The following is a 19,578-nucleotide window of genomic DNA, read 5'->3' as shown; positions in this document are numbered from 1 at the left end:
GCAAGTATGAATTTCTTGACTTTTATTATCGAGTTTAAAACCTCAGCCTTAATACTGTACAAATGTTGGCTTTTTCATTTAATAATATATTTAAATCTAAATCAAATATCAGATTTTTTCTTTACCTATCATTTTCATCACAAAGTTTTTTGTATTCTGCTGCTACAGTTTCGTGTTTTTTGCTTTGCTGCAACATTTTCTCTTGTTCTACTTTAAGCACTTTTTCCAACTCCTCTAATTGTACTTTTTGTTTCAGCAACTGATTGTACCTGTAAACAAGATTAATATAAAAACTTTGGTTATATCCTCTGGAACTAATAAAAATAGCTAAGGATGTAATTTAAATTTTGAACAAGGAGAAATTTATTCAAGGAGTTAAGATCTAAATGACATATTAAAGAAACATTCATTTTATTCAATCTAATTTATACAACAATGTTCTTGTATTATTATGAAATGCAGGTTTTTAATTTTACTCACAAGATCCATCTTACATATTAATAATTACCTATCTTCTAAGTCCTTATGTTCCACCTCAAGATTTTTGTGTGCAGACTTGAGGCTTCCATGTTTGGCAATTAGAGATTCATATTCAGAAGCTTGACGTTCATGAAGATGTTCCAGTTTTTCATGATCTTTGACGAGTGAATCATACAATGACTTCAGATCCTCTCGTTCCTTGAGTATAGATTCATTTTCATTTTCCAAGGCAGACTGTTGGATCAGCAGTTGTGCATTCTGATTCATAAGAGATGTACTTTGAGAATTAAGGGTAGAATTTTCAACCTGTAGTTGTAAACAGTGTTATCAGAAATAAAGGAAAGTCCATTTAATTTAGTATTATCAACAATGAAAGTGGGGACTAGCATACTATTATAGTTATTAAGGTAACAAAGGACTTTCAGGTCCTTTAATCTACTCTAACTCACCCTAGTGAAGGACTGGCCTCAAAATTAATTTTTTTTTTAATTTAATATACTTATAAATACTTCAGTGACTTCAACAACTTCATTAGCCAAGTTATCCTATTATCTAACGCACCTTAATGGTAATAATTTTTCCTGATACTTAATTTAAATGGTATATTTTAGTTTCAGTCGGTACATTCTTATATCTTATACCTTATATCCTTATACCTTACCTTATATGACGGTAAGTCATTATGGCCACAATTCAGGAAAGCATTTAAGCATATGGCTAAGTTCATTTCTATTCAGGAAAGCATTTAACCATGTGCTTAACTCCACGCCTCCTCTTAAATGCTTTCCTGAAGAGAGATTCTTTCCTATTTTGAAGCAGTGAGGTTGACAGGTGTATTAAAAGTGTTTTGGATACCAATGTTTATCGCTATCTGATCACTAGAAATCCTTTGAACAGGTGAGCCAGAACTGTGACTATTACTTGAAGAAGGAAATTTTCAGGTAGGCATGCATGTTTTTTTCTATTCTTTATTGTATTTCAGAGATCCATTACAATGGGATTTCTATCAACAGAGTCCATCTAGAATGGCAAAATGGAAATAATGTTAAATCAATAGCACCTAAGTGAAACTGTGTTCATTCTCTTTTACTGAGGAACTACACCGCAGAGCGCCCTTCTACCAAAAATAATGGCAGCTGACGAATGGATGCCCAATTTATAAAATTTGGAGACAGGGTGCACTGATAAACAAGTGGCTGCCTTGAAGATCTTCCCTTGGAAGCATACAATTTTTCTACCCATAAAGTCACCATTGCATCATTGCCCTTAAGGCATGGGCCCTGAGATTTGACAGAGATGTAAGACTCTTTATTTTGTATGCCTCTGAAATACTCAGTTTAATCCCTGGACTTCGTAAGGGGTCTAGTACACTTAGTATATATCCTGAAGTAATGGCAAACATCAAGTGTGAATTAGAACTTCTCCCATGGGTGGGAAGGCTTGCGGTAGAAGCATAGAAGGACTATTTCTTGATATGTATTGAAGATGGAAATTAATTTGAGGAAGAACCAACCTAGCATCCAAAGGCCCGCTCTGTCCAAAAGAATCACACAGTACTGAGATCCTTTTGAGAGGACTTCTATGTGGTGGATGTATCAGCCACTCATGTTTTAAATGGAATTTAACAATTCCTTCCTAGGTTCCAAAGGGTGCAGTTAGTACAGCAAGGGCTAGATTGTGACAGTGTGAAGAATGTATCAGAAAGGCTTTCCAATAGATGCATCTGATGTCCAATATATACAGACATTTTTCTTCTTTCAAATATAGAATACTTGCTAATATGGATATTTGGCCTTAAAGCGTGATGGCTTTGAAGCCCATATTGAGGCTTTCTTGGAGAAATTCTAAGATATGTTTAACTTCTGCTGATGCAGGGACACAACATGACATCTGCAGCAGTACCTGACTCTTAGCCAAGTTTTGGAGTATGTCTTATTTGTTGCCTGTGTTTCCTAGATACTTTCCTTCAAAATCCAAGCAGCTAGGTTCTGTCTGTCCGGATCTGGATACAGGATTGGTCTCAGAGACAATAACTTGTCTGCAGAGTAAGTATATTAGTGGTATACATGCTAGATTGAATAGGTCAGAGAACCATCATGTACTCCTCCACCTATAAGGGGCTATCAATATTACCATTGTTCCCCACCTCCCCTTTTTCTGTATAGTCCTTGGGATTAGCAGGATGGAAAATTTCGTACCCAATAATTTTCATTCTATTAGCAGCATCCCCACAATTCTGATATGTATGGGCTATTCCCTCCTGTGTGCATTTTCTGGAGGTCATTTAAAGCTGCAGAAGTCTGTGCTAGCCACACCCCCTTCGCCTGCTTGCTGCCAGATGATTCATTCCAAGCTGTGAAAAAAACCCTTAGACAATTATTAGTAACAATAATTTCAGTGCCAATCAATTAACTATGTACATTAGGCCACTAGATAAGAAGCAACTATCCAAATAAAATGCTAACCTGTAGCGGTGAAGCCATACAGGTTGGGTAGAACTGTGGGAGATGCTGCTAGCAGAAAGGAAATGATCAGATTAGAAATTTTCCATTCTGAAGCCCAGCATCTCCCACAATTCTGATTCATATGGGAAGTAATGAGCAGTGAACAGGAGAAGGGAGAAATACAAAGTGAACATAAAAAATAGGAAAGCTATGCTTTTTTGAACTGCTCAAATGGCAAGGTTATGTCTGGACCACCACCTGCAGCACCTTCTTGTCCAAGGAGTGCTCTGTAGAGACAGAAAGTCCACCTTATACTGTTTGATAGAAGTGTTGGCCAATGGCCATGTGGCTGCCCTAGAGATATCTGTGGTGGAGCACATGCTTTTTGGGCCCATGAGGTTGCAATGGGTCTTGTAAATGTGCCTTGATTCCTTCTGGAAAAGGTGGACCAGATGGCTTGTATGCCTCAACGATGTACATCTAATCCATCTAGTAAGAGATAGTTTGGATACTCTAAGCCCTAAACAGCTCAGGATTAAAGGAAATGAACAGGAAGCCCAATCTCCTTGTGGATTCTGTAAACCCGATATAAGTCTTTAGTGCTCTCAGTCTGCCTTTTGGTTCAGTTCTCCTTTGATGTGTATTGTCTTTAGAGAACGGAGAGTTTTGTCTGCCCATTCCACAGTCTCTCCATTACTTCTGCATGTAGCGCTACACTGCTTGTTCCCCCTTGATTGTTTATGTATGCAGCCGTGGTTGTGTTGTCTGGTTGGACCAAAACGTTCTTGCCCTCTAGGTATCTCTGGAATCTCAGTAGAGCTAATTTAACAGCTGTGAGCTTCAAGAGATTGATACTGTGGCTCCTTTCCCCAGAACACCAGATTCCCTATGTCATTATGGGTCCCAGAAGTGCTCCCCATCCCTCAGAAAAGTGTCTGTTGTGAGAATCTGCAAGCCCGGGAAGGCATATGGGAAGACCCCTACAGACATTCTCTCTGGCCAGCCATCATCTTAGGAGAGCTAGTACCTGACTGGGAACCAGTATCTGGTCTTGCATTCGCTCCAGGCAATGGTCCCATTCTCTCAGAAGAAAGACCTGGAGACCTGGTATGTGACTTCACTTATGGGGAGACCCGTATGTGCGAGACAAAAAGGCTAGACACCCTGAACTATGGTTGGCCTCAAGCATTTGTTCATGGATATCAGATCCTGGATCTTCTGGAATCTGTCTAGCAGTGGGCAGATCTTCGTCACTGAAATGTCTGTCTCCACTCCCAGTGAATGATGTTTGTTGAGGGAATCAGGGAGCTTTTCTTGGTGATATTGCAAAGTCAGGCACTTGGAAGCAATCCAAAGTCTATTGTGTGCTGCAGCCTGTGGGCTGTGCCTTGCTGCGACCACAATCCTAAGACTGTAGGTGCAGAATGGATCAAAAGGAAGTGTCTTTGTTATGCTCAGAATTTTGTTGGTTTGGAGGAAAATGAATTTAAGTTTCCTTGGAAGCTTCTGCTCCAGATTTTTTCTCCTTGCAAGGGTATCAGGGTCCTTTCTTGGATATCCTGTATTGGTAGCAACCTGGATTGCTGTAGGCTTTGACAGTCAGGGCTGAGGCCTCTCTGCAGTGTCAGTTACTAATTTCTCTAATGTTTCTCCCACTAACTCTTCACCTGTAAGTTTGGATGCACAAGATATCAGTTTAGGATGAACAATGACTATTCATGGATGTAACATGACATCCTTGTAGACACCAAGTTAGAATCCATTGCTCATCACAAATCACATCAAGGGCTTTACCAAGACAGGACCCAAGACATCTCATTTGAAGCAAGGATCATACCCCTAGAAGATGAACCACTTGTTTACAAAAAAGTAGGTTTTCCTACTAAAGACATGAAAAGCTTTTGGTTTGAACAGCTATAGATGAGGCTTTGAAATAGCTGAGTAGTGTATCATCACTCTCATGGTCTATGGGGTGTTAGAACAAAGTCCCCTTCTGAAGGTGTGACTATCTTTCACTGGTAGAACTCTGGCTGCACCAACCTTAGGTTCCAAAACTTGTGAAATGTCTTTGTTTTATAGATAGATTAGCTAGACTAAATAGATATAAACATTTTAGTTTAACATTTGGTTTAATCAGGTGACCTTATTTGGATGTAATGATGCCCTCAAAGGAGGCATCAATGGGAAAACGTATCGTAATTATGTTTGGAAAGAAAAATGTGTTATTAATATTTATACATTCCTTACTGCCCACTCACTGACATCCTGTCTTAAAAAAGCTATGTAAATTGTTGGTGTGGGGTTTGTTTGTTTGTTTGGTAGGTGTGGTACTTCTTCCACGGATGTTTACGATGGGGAGAGGGTAGTTTACTATTCATCTTGGTTTGGGGATCCAGACAACAGAGGAGGGATACTGGTACACATACTTCAAATGTGCAAATAGCTTCTTAACTGTCCTCAGGAGCCTGAAAGGTGCTCTGCCTGCTCCCCTTGGCTGGTGAGCACCCAAGTAAGTGCTGTACAAGGAACTTAGAACCATTTGGAGCTTTACTCAGGATTGAACATGGGAAAGGATTTCTCACTTACCCCTCTGTAATCCCACAAAGGTACAGCTTCATGGGGAGTGGATTTCTCAAGAGTCTCTGTTCTGGTCACAGACTGCCAGAAGTACTCTAGGCTTTAATGTGGAGCCAGCCTGTGGAGCAGGGGAGCGATAGAGAGACAGACCCTCAGCTGCTGTCTCAAATCTTAGCCCCTTTCCTTGGCACATCGACAGTCCTTGGGCTGAAATCAACACGGGCACAATTTCCATTAGGTTGCAGCCTGAGACAGGGCTGCACAGGAGGCACAGGCTTCTCATCATGCCCAGACATGCTGTAAGTTGGGGAAGGGGTGGTAAGCATAGTACAGAGCACTGAGAGAGAGAGACTCTGTGAAGATAAATCCCAGCAAACACTCCCTAAGGGGGAGAAGGCAAAGGAGAAGAGGTTTAACCCCTGATTTTTCACCCCACTTGTTCATTAACAATAATAATCCCTGCCTTGCAAAGGACACATTTGCTTTTGCTGTTTTGGGAGGATTTACTCCAGAATATCATGAGAATTGCCTGATTCACAGTGCGAGGAAGGAGAGTTGTGTAGTTGTCCTGCTTCTCTCCACAGGGATTCTAAGACCCACTTTAGGACTTGTGGGGGCAACCAGTAACCCAGAAAGGCTCTAATCTTTATGGTCCTTTGTTGCCTTGGACCTACCCTGAGTCATTTCATTTGGATGAAGTTCTCCTAGTCATAGAATCATAGAATATCAGGGTTGGAAGGGACCTCAGGAGGTCATCTAGTCCAATTGCCTGCTCAAAGCAGGACCAATTCCCAACTAAATCATCCCAGCCAGTCTTCAGAGCCTACTCTATGTATCATGGTTGGGTTTTTCTGTGTAGTTGCAGCTACTTCGGGGAGTGGCGTAGAGAGGCCCCAACTTGTCTGACTCAGAGCCCTGTGTCCTAACAGATATACGGTCAGCCACATGCAGGCTGGGCATTTTTTACCTTCTGCTGAGCCTGAGAAACTTATCTCATATACAGAGCACCTTTTGGATTTTGCCCAGTGCTTGCACGGTTGTTCTGCCAGGCCTGAAAAGGGGAACAGCAGCTTGGCAGGGAGGCACTGCAGCGGAGATTTCATATGGCTGTTGCCACCAGAGTGCTCAGAACCTGAACCAAAAAGTGGTGAGAAGGTTTGAAAGCAAATAAAAAAGCTTTAACTGCCTGAAAAATGGCTAAACATTAAAAAAAAAAAAAAGCACGGGAGTGAAGCAAACCATCACTTGACTGCTGCCGTGGAGACAGAAGATCTGGCAGCAAGCACGAGAAGGAGCTAGCATGGCTAGCATAGGCTGTGCTGCAGCTTTGAATCAGAAACTGCACACAGGAGGCCAAGAGCCTATATCAGAATTATGGGAGATGCTGGGCTGCAGAAAAGGATAAGGTATACAGACGAGATCTTGGCCAGCTTTGAATGTTTATGTTGTTTCAGCCTCTGGATTCAGTCACCTACAGAAATAGCAAGATGCCTTCTTGTTTCTGGAAGAAAACAGGTCCATCACTGGTCACCCACATAAACGGACAAGGGATGAGAATATTTCTGATTGTGGACTCTATTCCACTTGAGTTCATGTTTGTTTGCAGAGCCAAACTATCTTTTTCAAATTCCCTTGAGGTGCAGGATGCACAGCAACAAAAAGTGTTGTTCTTCTCAAGTCAACATGAGCAGAGCTTTTTTCTTAAATGGTAAGGATTATGTTTGCTTAGTGAAGCCATGTCGGTTGTGTTGTCCTTCATAACCAACATATGTCTACCACCTAAAGAGAGGGTCAATGCTTTGAGGCCAGAACTGACTACTATGAGCTCTAGCCAGTCAATGCTATGCTTTCTCTCTTCTATGGATATGATCCCTGAACTGTCATAGTGTCTGAAAGCACCTTCCTAGTTTCAACCTCCTAGACCAGGGATCGGCAACCTTTGGCATGCGGCTCACCAGGGTAAGCACCCCGGCAGGCTGGTTTGTTTACCTGCCGCAGGTTTGGCCGATCGCAGCTCCCACTGGCTGCGGTGCGCCACTCCAGGCCAATGGGGGCTGCGGGAAATGGCGTGGGCCGAGGGATGTGCTGGCTGCTACTTCCCGCTCCCCCCCGCCCCCATTGGGCTGGAGCGGCGAATCGTGGCCAGTGGAAGCCGCGATCGGCCGAACCTGCGGACGCAGCAGGTAAACAAACCAGCCCGGCCCGCCAGGGTGCTTACCCTGGCAAGCCGCATGCCAAAGGATGCCGATCCCTATCCTAGACTGATGACTTTGTGATTATTGTTCCATCTCACTTGCTGACTGCCTCTTTGAGGCGAAATCCTTTTTCATCAACCAACTGAAGGAGATAGATACAATCCATAAGACTATGATTTTCACAACAGGCTGGAGTAGGATGGGATGTGGAAAAAATAACAGAGCTGGAGAGGTCTCATATGTATCCTGGCCCACTGCAGATTATCTCTGGAAGATACTAACAATCCCAACATGTTTAGTAGGGTAGGAAATGATGTTTCTTCAGCAATTTTTACTTCCTTTATAGATTGCTTCATCTTTTTCTGGTAGTCTCTGGAGATGATCTACTTGTGCCTCATTGGCTCTATCTTCATAACCAAAAGAATGATGAAAACGTACTGGGGATAGCACATTTTTTCTTCTCTTTATCACAAAACTATAATGTTCCAGAAGCTGCATGGATTTCAGGTGATTTGATTCTGCTTTCTCTCTGGCTAGAGCCCTGATCAGGCTATCCATGAAGGGGTAATGCTGCTTCTAATACTACTATTGTATATCTTCTCTGGACTACACCCAGAACTTATTTGTTCAAAGTCATCAGCAGTCATCAATTCACAAATTAAAGGCGTCTGATACCAATTTGGTGTTCATTTTGCACTAGGGCTAGGAAGGGAGTCATTCAGTGTGTTTTGAGGTTGCTGAGTGCTGATCTGAGAATTCATCTCTGTTTCAACCTTTTCTGGTTTAATTATATCTTCTTGTGTAGCTGCTGTCTCTCTGTGCTGTGTTTGTTAGCATGAAATACCAGAAATGATTGGCTAGACTTAAAATAAGGCTTTTACTTTCTGTAATGTATAATAGCAGGGGTCAAGGCTCTTTTGGTCATTTCCCATAGATTCTCTAAAGAGCTTGCCTCTGGGTACTAAGTATTTTGAAGCCTCTATAAGTTGTTTAGTTGAGATCCATGGAACTGCATGTGCCTCTAAGAGACTGCATTGTATCCCACTGCTTTAACTAAGAACAAGGGATAAAGGTTTCAAGTGATGATCCAAAACAAAGGCAGCCACACGGGAGATTTTCCAGAGAGAGGCCCTTAGGCTGTATCCTTTCTTAGTTCTGAGTACAATGTCTACAAGAGAATCTATCTATACCAGCATTGGCCAGGCAAAACAAACAGAAACTGCTGAGGTTTTCATGGTGGCTGATGTAGCTTCATAATTCCTGTGAAGGGAGAAGTCTAATTCTTATGTCCAGGTGACTTTATGAAAGAAATCTAATTCACTGGGAGTGTCCTTCACCAAAGAGGATAAAGCCAAATCTGCCATTGTAATGAAACTACATCAGATTTCAAATGATGTATGTTATAGTCCTTTTTGGCCTATTTTCCTAGATTCTTCAATGTAGCTGTGAACTCACCGTCATCTCTTATGATATCCTGCAAGACCATATGGAAAAGGATACATGGTTCCAAATTGAACCAAACAGGAACTACTTCCTAGTTATTTCAATTCCTTTCCCCTTCTGTTCAGATTCCTTTTCTTTCTGGGGGTCTGGAGGGATATTAGAATTGGAGTGGCCTTTCTAAGAATGGTAGCAATTTGTTCACACTATCTTGTTAATTGAGAGCTTGTACTCTCTAAAGCTGTTTGATTCTTAGAGCCCTAAAAAACACAAGATCCATTTGCTGGAGCAGTGGTTTCCAAACTTTAACAACCTGTGAACCCCTTTCACAAAAATGTCAAGTCTCGCAAACCCCCTCCTAAAAATGAATATTTCCAGGGATTTTCTCCTTTACCTGAGTATAAATTATAAAAGCAGTGACCTTGGAAATATAACATTTGTTTTTGTGACATGCTTATTACACACTATTTATTATTATTTATTATTTATCATTCCAGTATTTTTATTACATTATGAAAACGACAACACTCTTCCAAGATATCACTTTTGTAGCTCGTATCACTTTGAATAAGCCTGTTATAAGACAACGCTCCTAGGTTTCATCAAGGAGTATGAGATGTGAAACAGCAGGAAGGGATTTAAGAAGCCAATTCAAAGAGTTCCTCCTACACAAGCATTCAGGTCTTGAGCAGTCCAGACAAAAACGCACGTTACAGCAAAGCTTAAGCTTGTTCTTCATAATATACAAGCTGCCTATTTAATTTTAAAAACAGCAACAAATATCCACCTCCCTTTCCATTTCTTATAAGGAGTCTTGAAGTTTAAATCTCCTCAGTGTGATAGATATGCTTACTTTGATCTGCTCAGCTCTTGGAAGTCCAGGGGCTCCGGGCTACTGGCCCCATGCTGCTGGTGTTCCTAGGGACAGCTCTGTCTGCCATTAGGGAATTTTTTCCCAAGAACCCCCTGTAACATTTGGCGAACCCCCAGGGGTTCACGAACCCCAGTTTGGGAACCACTGTGCTAGAGGAATTCATTTATTGGAGAAACTGTATTTGAAAATATAGATAGCCTGGGAGGGATGGCAATTTAGGTTTGATTTCCTTAACGTATCTTTGTGAATGTTAATTTTGTTTTCATAGCTCCCAGGACCAAAGCATATGGCTTTATTTTTTTCTGAGCAAATTACATTGCACTTATCTGAATTAAATCTCCTATTAATTTTGGCCCACTTCTCTACATTTTCATGGCCATACAGTGAGCTCACAATTTTTCTTCTTTTAATATTATGTGTTAATTTACACTTCATTACTTCTAACTCATTTAAGAAAATATTAAAGAGTATCTCACCTAATATGAGTGCTTAGGGTGCTTTAACTGCTTACATCACCAGAAGTCAAGAAGGTAAAAAAAAGGGTGTGGAAGGAAGCTGAAAAAGTACACTTAGTTCCTCTGCATAAATTCCAAGGGTTTTAAACATGATAAATGTATGATGTTAATATCTTGTTGTAGCAATTTATTACTGACTGTTATTAGTGCAAACTACAAATGGTGCAAGGTGCTTTGATTTCCATATCAACTGAAATTGTGATTGCTAGTGTCAAACAGTTAATAGCAAAGCTCTGACTTGAAAAAAATCTACACTTATTTTGAATCAGATGATAAAAGCAAAATATAAAAATATAACCTGAAGCTTGGCATTCTGAGTTTGTAAGGTTGTATTTTGCTCCTGTAAAGAAACAGTCTGTCTCTGAAGTGACAGAATCTGAGCTTGTAGATTATTGTTCTGGGTCTCAAGTTGCTTTAGTTGAGTTTTCAGAGCTTGTTTCTCTGCCTGCAGGGTAGCATTCTTAAAAAAAAAAAAGGTTAAAGATAGAAGAATCATGCATATCAACAGGACATTGTTTATATTTTAGGTTACTTTACCTACAAAGAAAATTATTTATTTTAAATACAAATAAGATGAAGTTATGGGTTTCCATTAAAATCACAAGAGAGAAGCAATTGTGAGATAAAGCTTCCACACTGTTATTAATTTATCTGTTTTTCGGTTAGTAATGTAGTGGCCACACTAACCTGAGATATTCATACAGGGATGGAGGGAGGGCACATTTTCAAAACTGGCCCCAAACTAGACATTCAAATGGCACTAATACAATTACTGTCTTACACTCAAATCCCTGTTTGTATGTGACACCCATGGATGTGTCATTGGCAGCAGAGATTGAACCTGGCACCTCTGCTTCTAAAACTATAAGCCTCTACTATTTAAGCTAAAAGACCCAGGTCTAACAGTGCAAAGACTGTCGGAGACCCATAAAGCGCTATGTGGTTCAGCCCCTAGAGAAGGACAGAGTCATACTGTGTAAGTGTGAATTACACATTCCTCCTGGCAATGGAAGTTCATCCTGAGGCCTGGTCTACACTAGTGGGGAGAGGGTTGCGAGCTAAGTCAGTCTAAGTTACGCAACTTCAGCTATGAAAATAGCGTAGCTGAAGTCGACGTACTTAGAGCTACTTACCGCGATGTCTTCACTGCAGTAGTTCAGTTGCTGACTCTCCCCCCTCAACTCCGCCTGCACTTCTCGCTCCAGTGGAGTACCGGAGTCGATGGGAGAACGCTCAGCGGTCGATTTATCGCGTCTTCACTAGACGCGATAAATCGACCCCCGCTGGATCGATTGCTCCAGAGGTAAATGTAGACATGCCCTAAGTGTCAGGGGTCTATCCAGATTAAATCTCCACAGGGGCCATCACTTGTAATGTGACTCTCTTGGGAGTAAAAGCACGAGCCTCTACTGGCTGAGCTAGAAAACCCATGTTTGTTAACTCACATTTTTACTCTGGCCACCTCACTCTCACATCACATTAAACAAATAAAACTGAAACAACTTACATTCCTTTCTACTTCTATTAATCTATCTTTAACCTTCAATAGTTCTCTAGTAGTTTCCTGATTTTCCTTTTCCCATTTATTGACAGACTGGGTTTCTTCACCAGTTCTTGGAGGAGAATTCTGTACCATCCTTTCCTCCTCTTGTCTTTGCTTGAGGGCTTCATAGTTTTTTTTCACCTAAAATCAATTAAGATAATTACAAAAATTGAAAATATAACCCCAAACCTCTTTTTTAACTATGTGTGAATGTAATTTGCACAGGACAAGAAACTCAATGAATATTTTTAATATTTATAATTGTCAATTTAACTGTGGGAGTTTACACATATTATATAAATATAAAACATGAAATTGCCAGCAGAACAACTACACCCCTATCTACTATGTGTTGGATATATGTATCTTTTGTGCACTCAACTGTACCTCAAATTAATTATACAAGTGTCAAAATCTAGATGGGTAAATTTCATAGATGACCATTACATTCCAGATGTTTAAAGTTGTATCACTAAATTCTAGATTTCTTGGGAACTGAGGATCCTTTGCACCCCCAAATCAAGCCCTGAGTTCAACTGTATTTTTCTCTTTTACCCACCATCAAAGCTCTGTGACTTGGCCCATGATGTAACTCTTAGTTACAACCTGTCTTATCACTTATTTTAACTCTTATCTGCAAGACACAGTCCTGCCAACTCTGTGAGTTCAAAAATTATGATCCAGGCCAAGAGAAGTCAGGAGATTGGCTTGAAAATCATGCATTCTGTAAAAATATCAATATTCCTTTTTGGTTTGCTTTTGGGATTTCTTTTATAAAGTCTTAGAGATCACCCTTTGCTCTCCCTTATGTGTGAATTTTTCGATGAAAACACAGACAAAATGCACCTACAGAAATTGAGGGGGTCCTCCCCTCTTCTTTTTCCTGACAGATGGGAGGCAAAGGTTCTCTGAACTCTCCCCAATACATGCTCTTTCCCTTCCAGACAGTTTCTGGGTACTACTGTCAGGTCCCTACTCTGTTTCCCACCACCTCTCAACTGAGTACTCCTGGCCTTCCCCAAACATCATCATCTGCCTCTCCACTGGGCACTGTATTGTCTTTGGCTCCCTTTTCTGGCATTTTCTCCTACCTTAATGAACACTGCTTCCTGTCCTCTTCCCCACTATTACCTACGTACACTATTTCAGCAGCAGTGTGGAGAAAAATGCAAGCTGAAGATGGGTGGGAAAAGGGATACTCCTCACAAAGTGACCCTCTTTAATCACCACCTTTCCTGAGGGAATTGGTAGTGTCTTGGAGTTGCCACTGGCTGGTGTCTCTAGACTAGGATTCTGTACATGCACAGCAGTACAGAGCATGCAACTGAGACACTGGAATGATCAGTAAGCCAGGGAAATGAAGCCTCTAGTTTCAAATACAACAATTGTTCACCCATAATTCTTCAACTGAAAACCACTGTACATGACACTGAACAGCAAATACTGCAAAAACTGTAGCTCTTGAGATAAATTCACAAGAATTAGCAATGCTGAAGACACAATACTCTTGTCTTAAGGTCTAAATTCAGTAAATAATTTGTTTTTAAACACTGTTCCTCACATACACCAAATATTGTAGAAAAATTCAAGACCCCCATCATGACCCCCACCACTCTAATATTTTTACCAAACAAAGATCTGAATTCTTATGTAATGTGAGTTTTTTGAAAATTTAGTGCTAAGAAAATTACAGACAAGCTTTCCTGTGTCTTGTAATATAGAATGCACTACTTCTGAAGCTTAAGTATTTTGAGAGATAAGTGAATTATTTTGTCAAGTGTACTTAATGTTGTAAGAATATCATTATAAACTGCAAATAAAATTGGAAAATAAGAATGATATTCAAGAATTTTATAACCTGAGGAAAAAAATGGTCATGTCATTTTTTCCTTACTGTTTTAAGTTCCTGGCGCAGCTGCTGGTTTAAATTTGTTGATTCTTCTAAACGAGCTTCCAAAGCTGCAATTTTTTCTTCTTTTATTTCTAGAGACTTCTTTAGTGTAGATTCTAATTTTGACTCCAAAAGCTTGTACCTACTACTCAATGAAATTTTAAAAATATATATTTTTATTATTTCAAGAAAGATAAAAAATTTGTTAAGACTTTTTTTTAAGTGACATACATATTTTAAATTCTAGGTGAATATAGTGCTCTTGAAAAAATAGTTACTAACTTTCTGTAACTGTTGTTCTTTGAGATGGGTTGCACATGTCCATTCCAATGTAGGTGTTTGTATGCCCCAAGCATAGTCACCGGAAATTTTCCCCCTAGTGGTTAACTGCTGGGTCATCCTAGCACCCTCTGGGGTGTCACACACTTATAGGACCAGAATAAAGGGCTTGCCAACCATGCACCCCCTCAGTTCCTTTTTTCCAGCTAACTTCATTAAGAGAGGAAGGAGGGTGGTTCTTGGAATGTTCTTGAAGAACAACAGTTATGGAAGGTTAGTAACTGTTTTTTTCTTCAGCAAGAACCGGGTCAACCCCCAGGCTGGAACAGCGGCTGCCGGGGTGGAGCAGGAGCAGCAGCTCCCAGGGCTAGCAGTCAGCCCCTGCTGCAGGAGCAGCGGCTGGGGCCGGAGCAGCCCCCGGGGCCGGAGCAGGAGCAGCAGCACCCGGGGCTGGGGGCCAGCCCTTGATAGAAGAGCAGCGGACCCTGGGGCTGGAAACACGACCGGGGCTCGGTCAGCCCCCACCGCAGGAGCAGCGGCAAGGCCGGAGCAACGGCTGGTGGTCAGCCCCCAATGGGGCTCTTACTATTAGTCTCCCTCCTCGGCTATTTTTAGTAAAAGTCACGGACAGGTCGTGGGCTTACATGAATTTGTGTTTATTGCCAGTTTTGCAGTCCATGACTTTTACTAAAAATACCTGTGACAAAATCTTAACCTTAGTGATGGCATAGTGTGCTGAGAACGTGTGCACTGATGACCAGGTTGCCACCCTGCAGATGTCCTGAATAGGGATTTGCACTAGGAAAGTGGCTCAGGAGGCCTGTAATCTTGTGGAATGAGCAGTCAGGTTAGCTGGAGACGGAACGCTTGCCTACTTATAACACATGCAAATGCATGATGTGATCCAGGACGAGATTCTCTGAGTGGAGATAGGGAATGCCTTGATCCTCTCTGCTACTGCTATGAACGGCTGGGTAGATCTATGAAACGGCTTAGTCCATTCTATATAGAACATTAGGGCCCTTCTAACATCTAGAAAGTGTAGCCGTTGCTCTTCCCTATTCTAAGGTGGTTTTGGGAAGAAAACTGGAAGGAACATTGCTTGACTGCAATGGAAGTGCGAAAACACTTTTGGGAGAAAAGCAGGAAGTGAACACAACTGTACCTTATCCTTGAAGAAAACTGTGTACAGAGGCTCCGACGTGAGCCATGCATCTCTGAAACCTTTCTGGCTGAAGTGATAGCCACTAAAAAGACCACCTTCCAGTAGAGGTGAGTTAATGAGAATGTTGCCAGCAGCTCAAGCAGGTGACCCAAGACCCATAAGCTTTGATAAGACGATTTAGGTCTCAGGGAGGAATGGGATCTCTAACCTGATGGTATAACTTCTCTAGGTCTTTAAGGAAATGGATAACTACCACATGAGAGAAGACAGACTGCCTGTCGACTGGGGGATGGAAGGCTGATATCGCTGCAAGGTGGACCTTGACAGAAGAAATAGCCAAGCCTTGCTATTTCAGATGCAACAGGTACTCCGATATAACTTGCAATGAAGAACTCAAGGGTGGAATTACATGCTGGGAAGACCAGATGGAGAACTGCTTCCATTTTGCAAAGTAAGTAGCCCTGGTGGAGGGCTTCCTACTACCTAGCAGGACCTGATGAACGTGCTCCAAGCAGGCCTGCTCTTCAGGATTCAGCCAGGGAGCTTCCAAGGCAATCAGATGAAGACAGCTGAGGTTCGGATGGAGCAGACGACCATGGTTCTGGGAGATCAGGTCTGGATATAAAGGAAATGGGAGCAGGGCCCTCCACTGAGAGGCCTAACAGGACGGTGAACCAATGTTGCCTGGGCCATGCTGGGGCTATGAGAATGACCTAGTCCTGCTTGATCTTCATCAGAACCTTGTGCACTAGTGGGATTTAAGGAAAGGCGTAATACAGGTGAGCTGTCCACAGCAGCAGGAAAGCATCCATGAGAGACTCCGGGCTGTGGCCTCGCAGGGAACAGAACTGGTGGCATTTCCTGTTGATTCAGGTAGCAAACAGATCTATCTGGGGAGTCCCCCACTATTGGAAAATGTCCCTTGTGATGTATGGCCAAAGTGACTACTTGTGGTGAATGGAGAAAGACCTGCTAAGGCGATCTGCCAGTTGGTTCTGCACTCCCAGGAGGGAGAAGCCTTGAGGTGGATTGAATGTGTTATGCAGAATTCCCACAGATGAACTGCTTCCTGGGACAGCAGCGAAGAACGTGCCCCACCCTGCCTCTTGATGTAAAACATGGCTGTCATATTGTCCCAGACAGCCAATACGTCTTTGTTCACAATGTGAGACAGAAGGATAACAAGAGAGAGTTCTTCTGGAGACTAAAGGCCTTGAGTCTTGAGGGGCCCAAGTGGGTTCCCCAACCCAGCACCAACATGTCCGAAACCAGGGACAATGAAGGTTAGGGCCATGAAAAGGATACTCTCACACAAATCACATGATGGTCCAGCCACCAATCCTGGGAAATGAGGACCTGAGGAGGTACAGTGAGAACCAAGTTCGGATGGTGACAGATAGGTGAGAACACTGTGGCCAGCCATGCCTGAAGAGGTCTGAGACGTAGCCTCACACATTGCATGTGGCCCAGGAGTTTCAGACAGCTCCACACTGTGGTAACTGGGTGGGCCTTGAAGGACCTTATCAGGACTGTGATCGCCTGAAACGAATCTCCTGGGAGGAAGGCTCTGGCCTGAGTGGAACTGAGTACTGCTCCAATGAACTCTATCCTCTGCACTGGGATGAGGGGTAAACTTTTGCATGTTTATTTGCAGGTCTAAGGCCTAGAAGGTTGACTGGATGAGCTGGATTCTGGATTCTACCTGATCCCTGTGCACTCCCTGTTTCCTCAGGAAGGCTGCTACCATCACCATGACTTTGGTGAAGACATGTGGAGCAGCTGACAGGCCGAATGGAAGAACCGCAAACTGATAGTGTGCTTGGTTCATGACAAATCTGAGGAACCTTCTGTGGCCTTGGAAAATCGATATGTGGAAATATGCGTCCTTTAAATTGAGGACAGCACACCAATCCCTAAGATCCAGAGAGGGAATGATGGAGGCCAGAGAGATCATACAGAACTTTAGATTCTTGAGGTAGCTGTTGAGGCAGCGCAGGTTTATAATAGGTCTGAGACCACCCTTGGCTTTCAGAATTAGGAAATAATGGGAGTAGAACCCCTTTCCTCTCATGTTTTGTTGAACCTCTTCCACAGCTCCCATCTGAAGGAGGGATTGGACTTCTTGGATGAAGAGTTGCTCGTGAGAAGGGTACCTGAAGAGGGATGGGGAGGGGAATAGGAAGGGTGAGTAGAAAGAAACTGGAGACTGTATTCTACTTCCACCATGCTCAGCTCATGCTCAGAGGTCTGAGCTGATATGGGTCCAGGCACTAATAAATTGGGACAGGCGGTCCAAAAACAGAGAGGCAACTGCATCCAATATAATAGGGACAGGGATGGAAACCTCAAGCATCCCATCAAAAGGAGAGCTTCAAGCTCCCTGAGTGCCTGGGAGCAGCATGTGTCGGCCCCAAGTTGGAAGCTGGTGGAGGAGACCTATGCTCAAACCTCCTGCTCTTTCTCCTCTGTGGGCCTTGGCAGGCCGGTGGGGCAAAGCATTGGTCTACTCAGAGAAGAGTGAGGATCCTTCAAAGGGGAGATCCTGGAGGGCTTGCTGGACCTCTTCAGGAAGACCGGAAAACTGTAACCAAGAGCTCCTGTGCATGGTTACCATTGAGACCATGGATCTGGCTGCAGAATCAGTTGCGTTCAGGGCTGCCTGCAAGGAGGCCCTCGCTATGGTTTTCCCCTTGTCAACCAGCAAGGGGAACACCTGGCTAGCTTCCTAAGGGAGCAGATCTTTAAACTTGTGTATGACATCCCACATATTAAAGTCATAGTGACCCAGCAGTGCCCGCTCGTTTGCTATTTTAAGTTGCATCCCTCCAGTAAAATAGATCTTTCTGACAAATAAGTCCAAATTTTGGAGTCTTTTGCCTTAGACAGTGTCCCCAATTGCCCTGGGTGATCTCTTTAATTGGTGGATGATACTACTGGTGACCCCAGGGGGATACAAGTGTAAGAACTTGTAACCCTGGACTGGCAAATAATACTTCTGCTCCGTATGTTTGACAAAGGGGGAAGGGAAGCAGTGGGTCTGCCACAGAACCGTAACAAGGTCCATGATAGCCTCATTGAGTGGCAGGGCCACCCTTGAGGGGCCCTCCGCTGTCAAGATGTCCAGCAGGCTATGAGAGGACTCTGTGACCACCTCTGCCTGGATGTCCAAATTCAAGGCCACCCGCTTTAACAAATCCTGGAGAGAACCTTGTGGTCAGCTTGGGAAGAAGACATGCCAGCTGCCAATACTGTCTCATTCGGGGACGAGGAGGTGGAAGCATTGGTTGAGGGCCCTCCACCCCTCCTTCCATATTGGCCATGACCCACGGGCCCTCTTCTAGAAGCTCGGTACTGGAGTCCGGATTGGGAGTCTCCCGTCGAGGCACTGCTGGTGCTCTACTCTTGGAAGTCGCCAAATAGGAGCACCTTGAGAAAGGACCCTGGGCTGGGGGGAACCTGTATGGGGTCCAGTGCATTGGCACTGGCCCCGAAGGATGAGAGGGCCAAGCACTCGGTGGTACCACTGTGTTTGGTATGGTGGGGTAGAAGTGCCTCGGGGGTGGCTGCGAGAGTGAGAGGAGTGTGACCCCACTTCTGACTCTGAAGACAAAAAGTCTGGGCAAGGTGACCAGGGAGGTGTTGACCCCATTGTTGCCGGAGATCAGTGCTGTGATGATGAAGTCTGCACTGAGGCTAGCATGGAGGGTTTTCCCTTGGATGGTACCATGGGCAGAGGCTGGGAGAAGATGGTTCCCTGTCTAACTGTACCGGTGGTGCCAATTCCTGCACTGCCGGAGATATAGGCACTGGCAACAAAAGCAGGTCCCTGGCTGCTATGAATGCCTCCAGAGTTGACAGCATCGTAAACATACTGATACCACACTGCCTGCCTGAAGATGAAACCTCTGGAGCCAGAGTCCCTGGGACCTGCATAGGCATCAGAGTCACTGGTACCTGCTGTTGCGGTGCCGAGGTAGAAGAGTGGCCTGACACAATTCTCACTCTATCCCAATCCCCATGCCTGTCCGACTTCAGAGCCGGGGATTGAACCCTCTCAGCCGGCTGCCTCTTGTGCTTCTTTTTAGGAAACGAGGATGGGGAATGGTGCCAAGACTCTCGTACGGTGGTAGGAGCACTCCGCACGAATGCTGAGTTACTTGGTGCCGAGTCCGAGC

At 43.3% G+C, this 19,578-nt stretch overlaps 1 protein-coding gene across 2 annotated transcripts in view; it reads right to left on the bottom strand.

The window, feature by feature from the left end:
* CCDC88A (coiled-coil domain containing 88A) overlaps positions 1-19,578 on the bottom strand; it is a gene marked incomplete in the record, with an annotated part of 358,950 nt that overhangs the window by 77,000 nt on the left and 262,372 nt on the right. For both annotated transcript variants that reach the window (XM_034764306.1, XM_034764307.1), the window contains 5 exon segments: positions 126-269; positions 509-786; positions 10,824-10,985; positions 12,033-12,209; positions 13,963-14,104. In XM_034764306.1, coding sequence (XP_034620197.1) covers positions 126-269; positions 509-786; positions 10,824-10,985; positions 12,033-12,209; positions 13,963-14,104 — 903 coding nt within the window.

This window comes from Trachemys scripta, chromosome 3 (assembly GCF_013100865.1).
Source record: "Trachemys scripta elegans isolate TJP31775 chromosome 3, CAS_Tse_1.0, whole genome shotgun sequence".
In the NCBI taxonomy this organism is placed as follows: domain Eukaryota; kingdom Metazoa; phylum Chordata; order Testudines; family Emydidae; genus Trachemys; species Trachemys scripta.
This window is presented reverse-complemented; position numbering and strand designations above follow the sequence as displayed.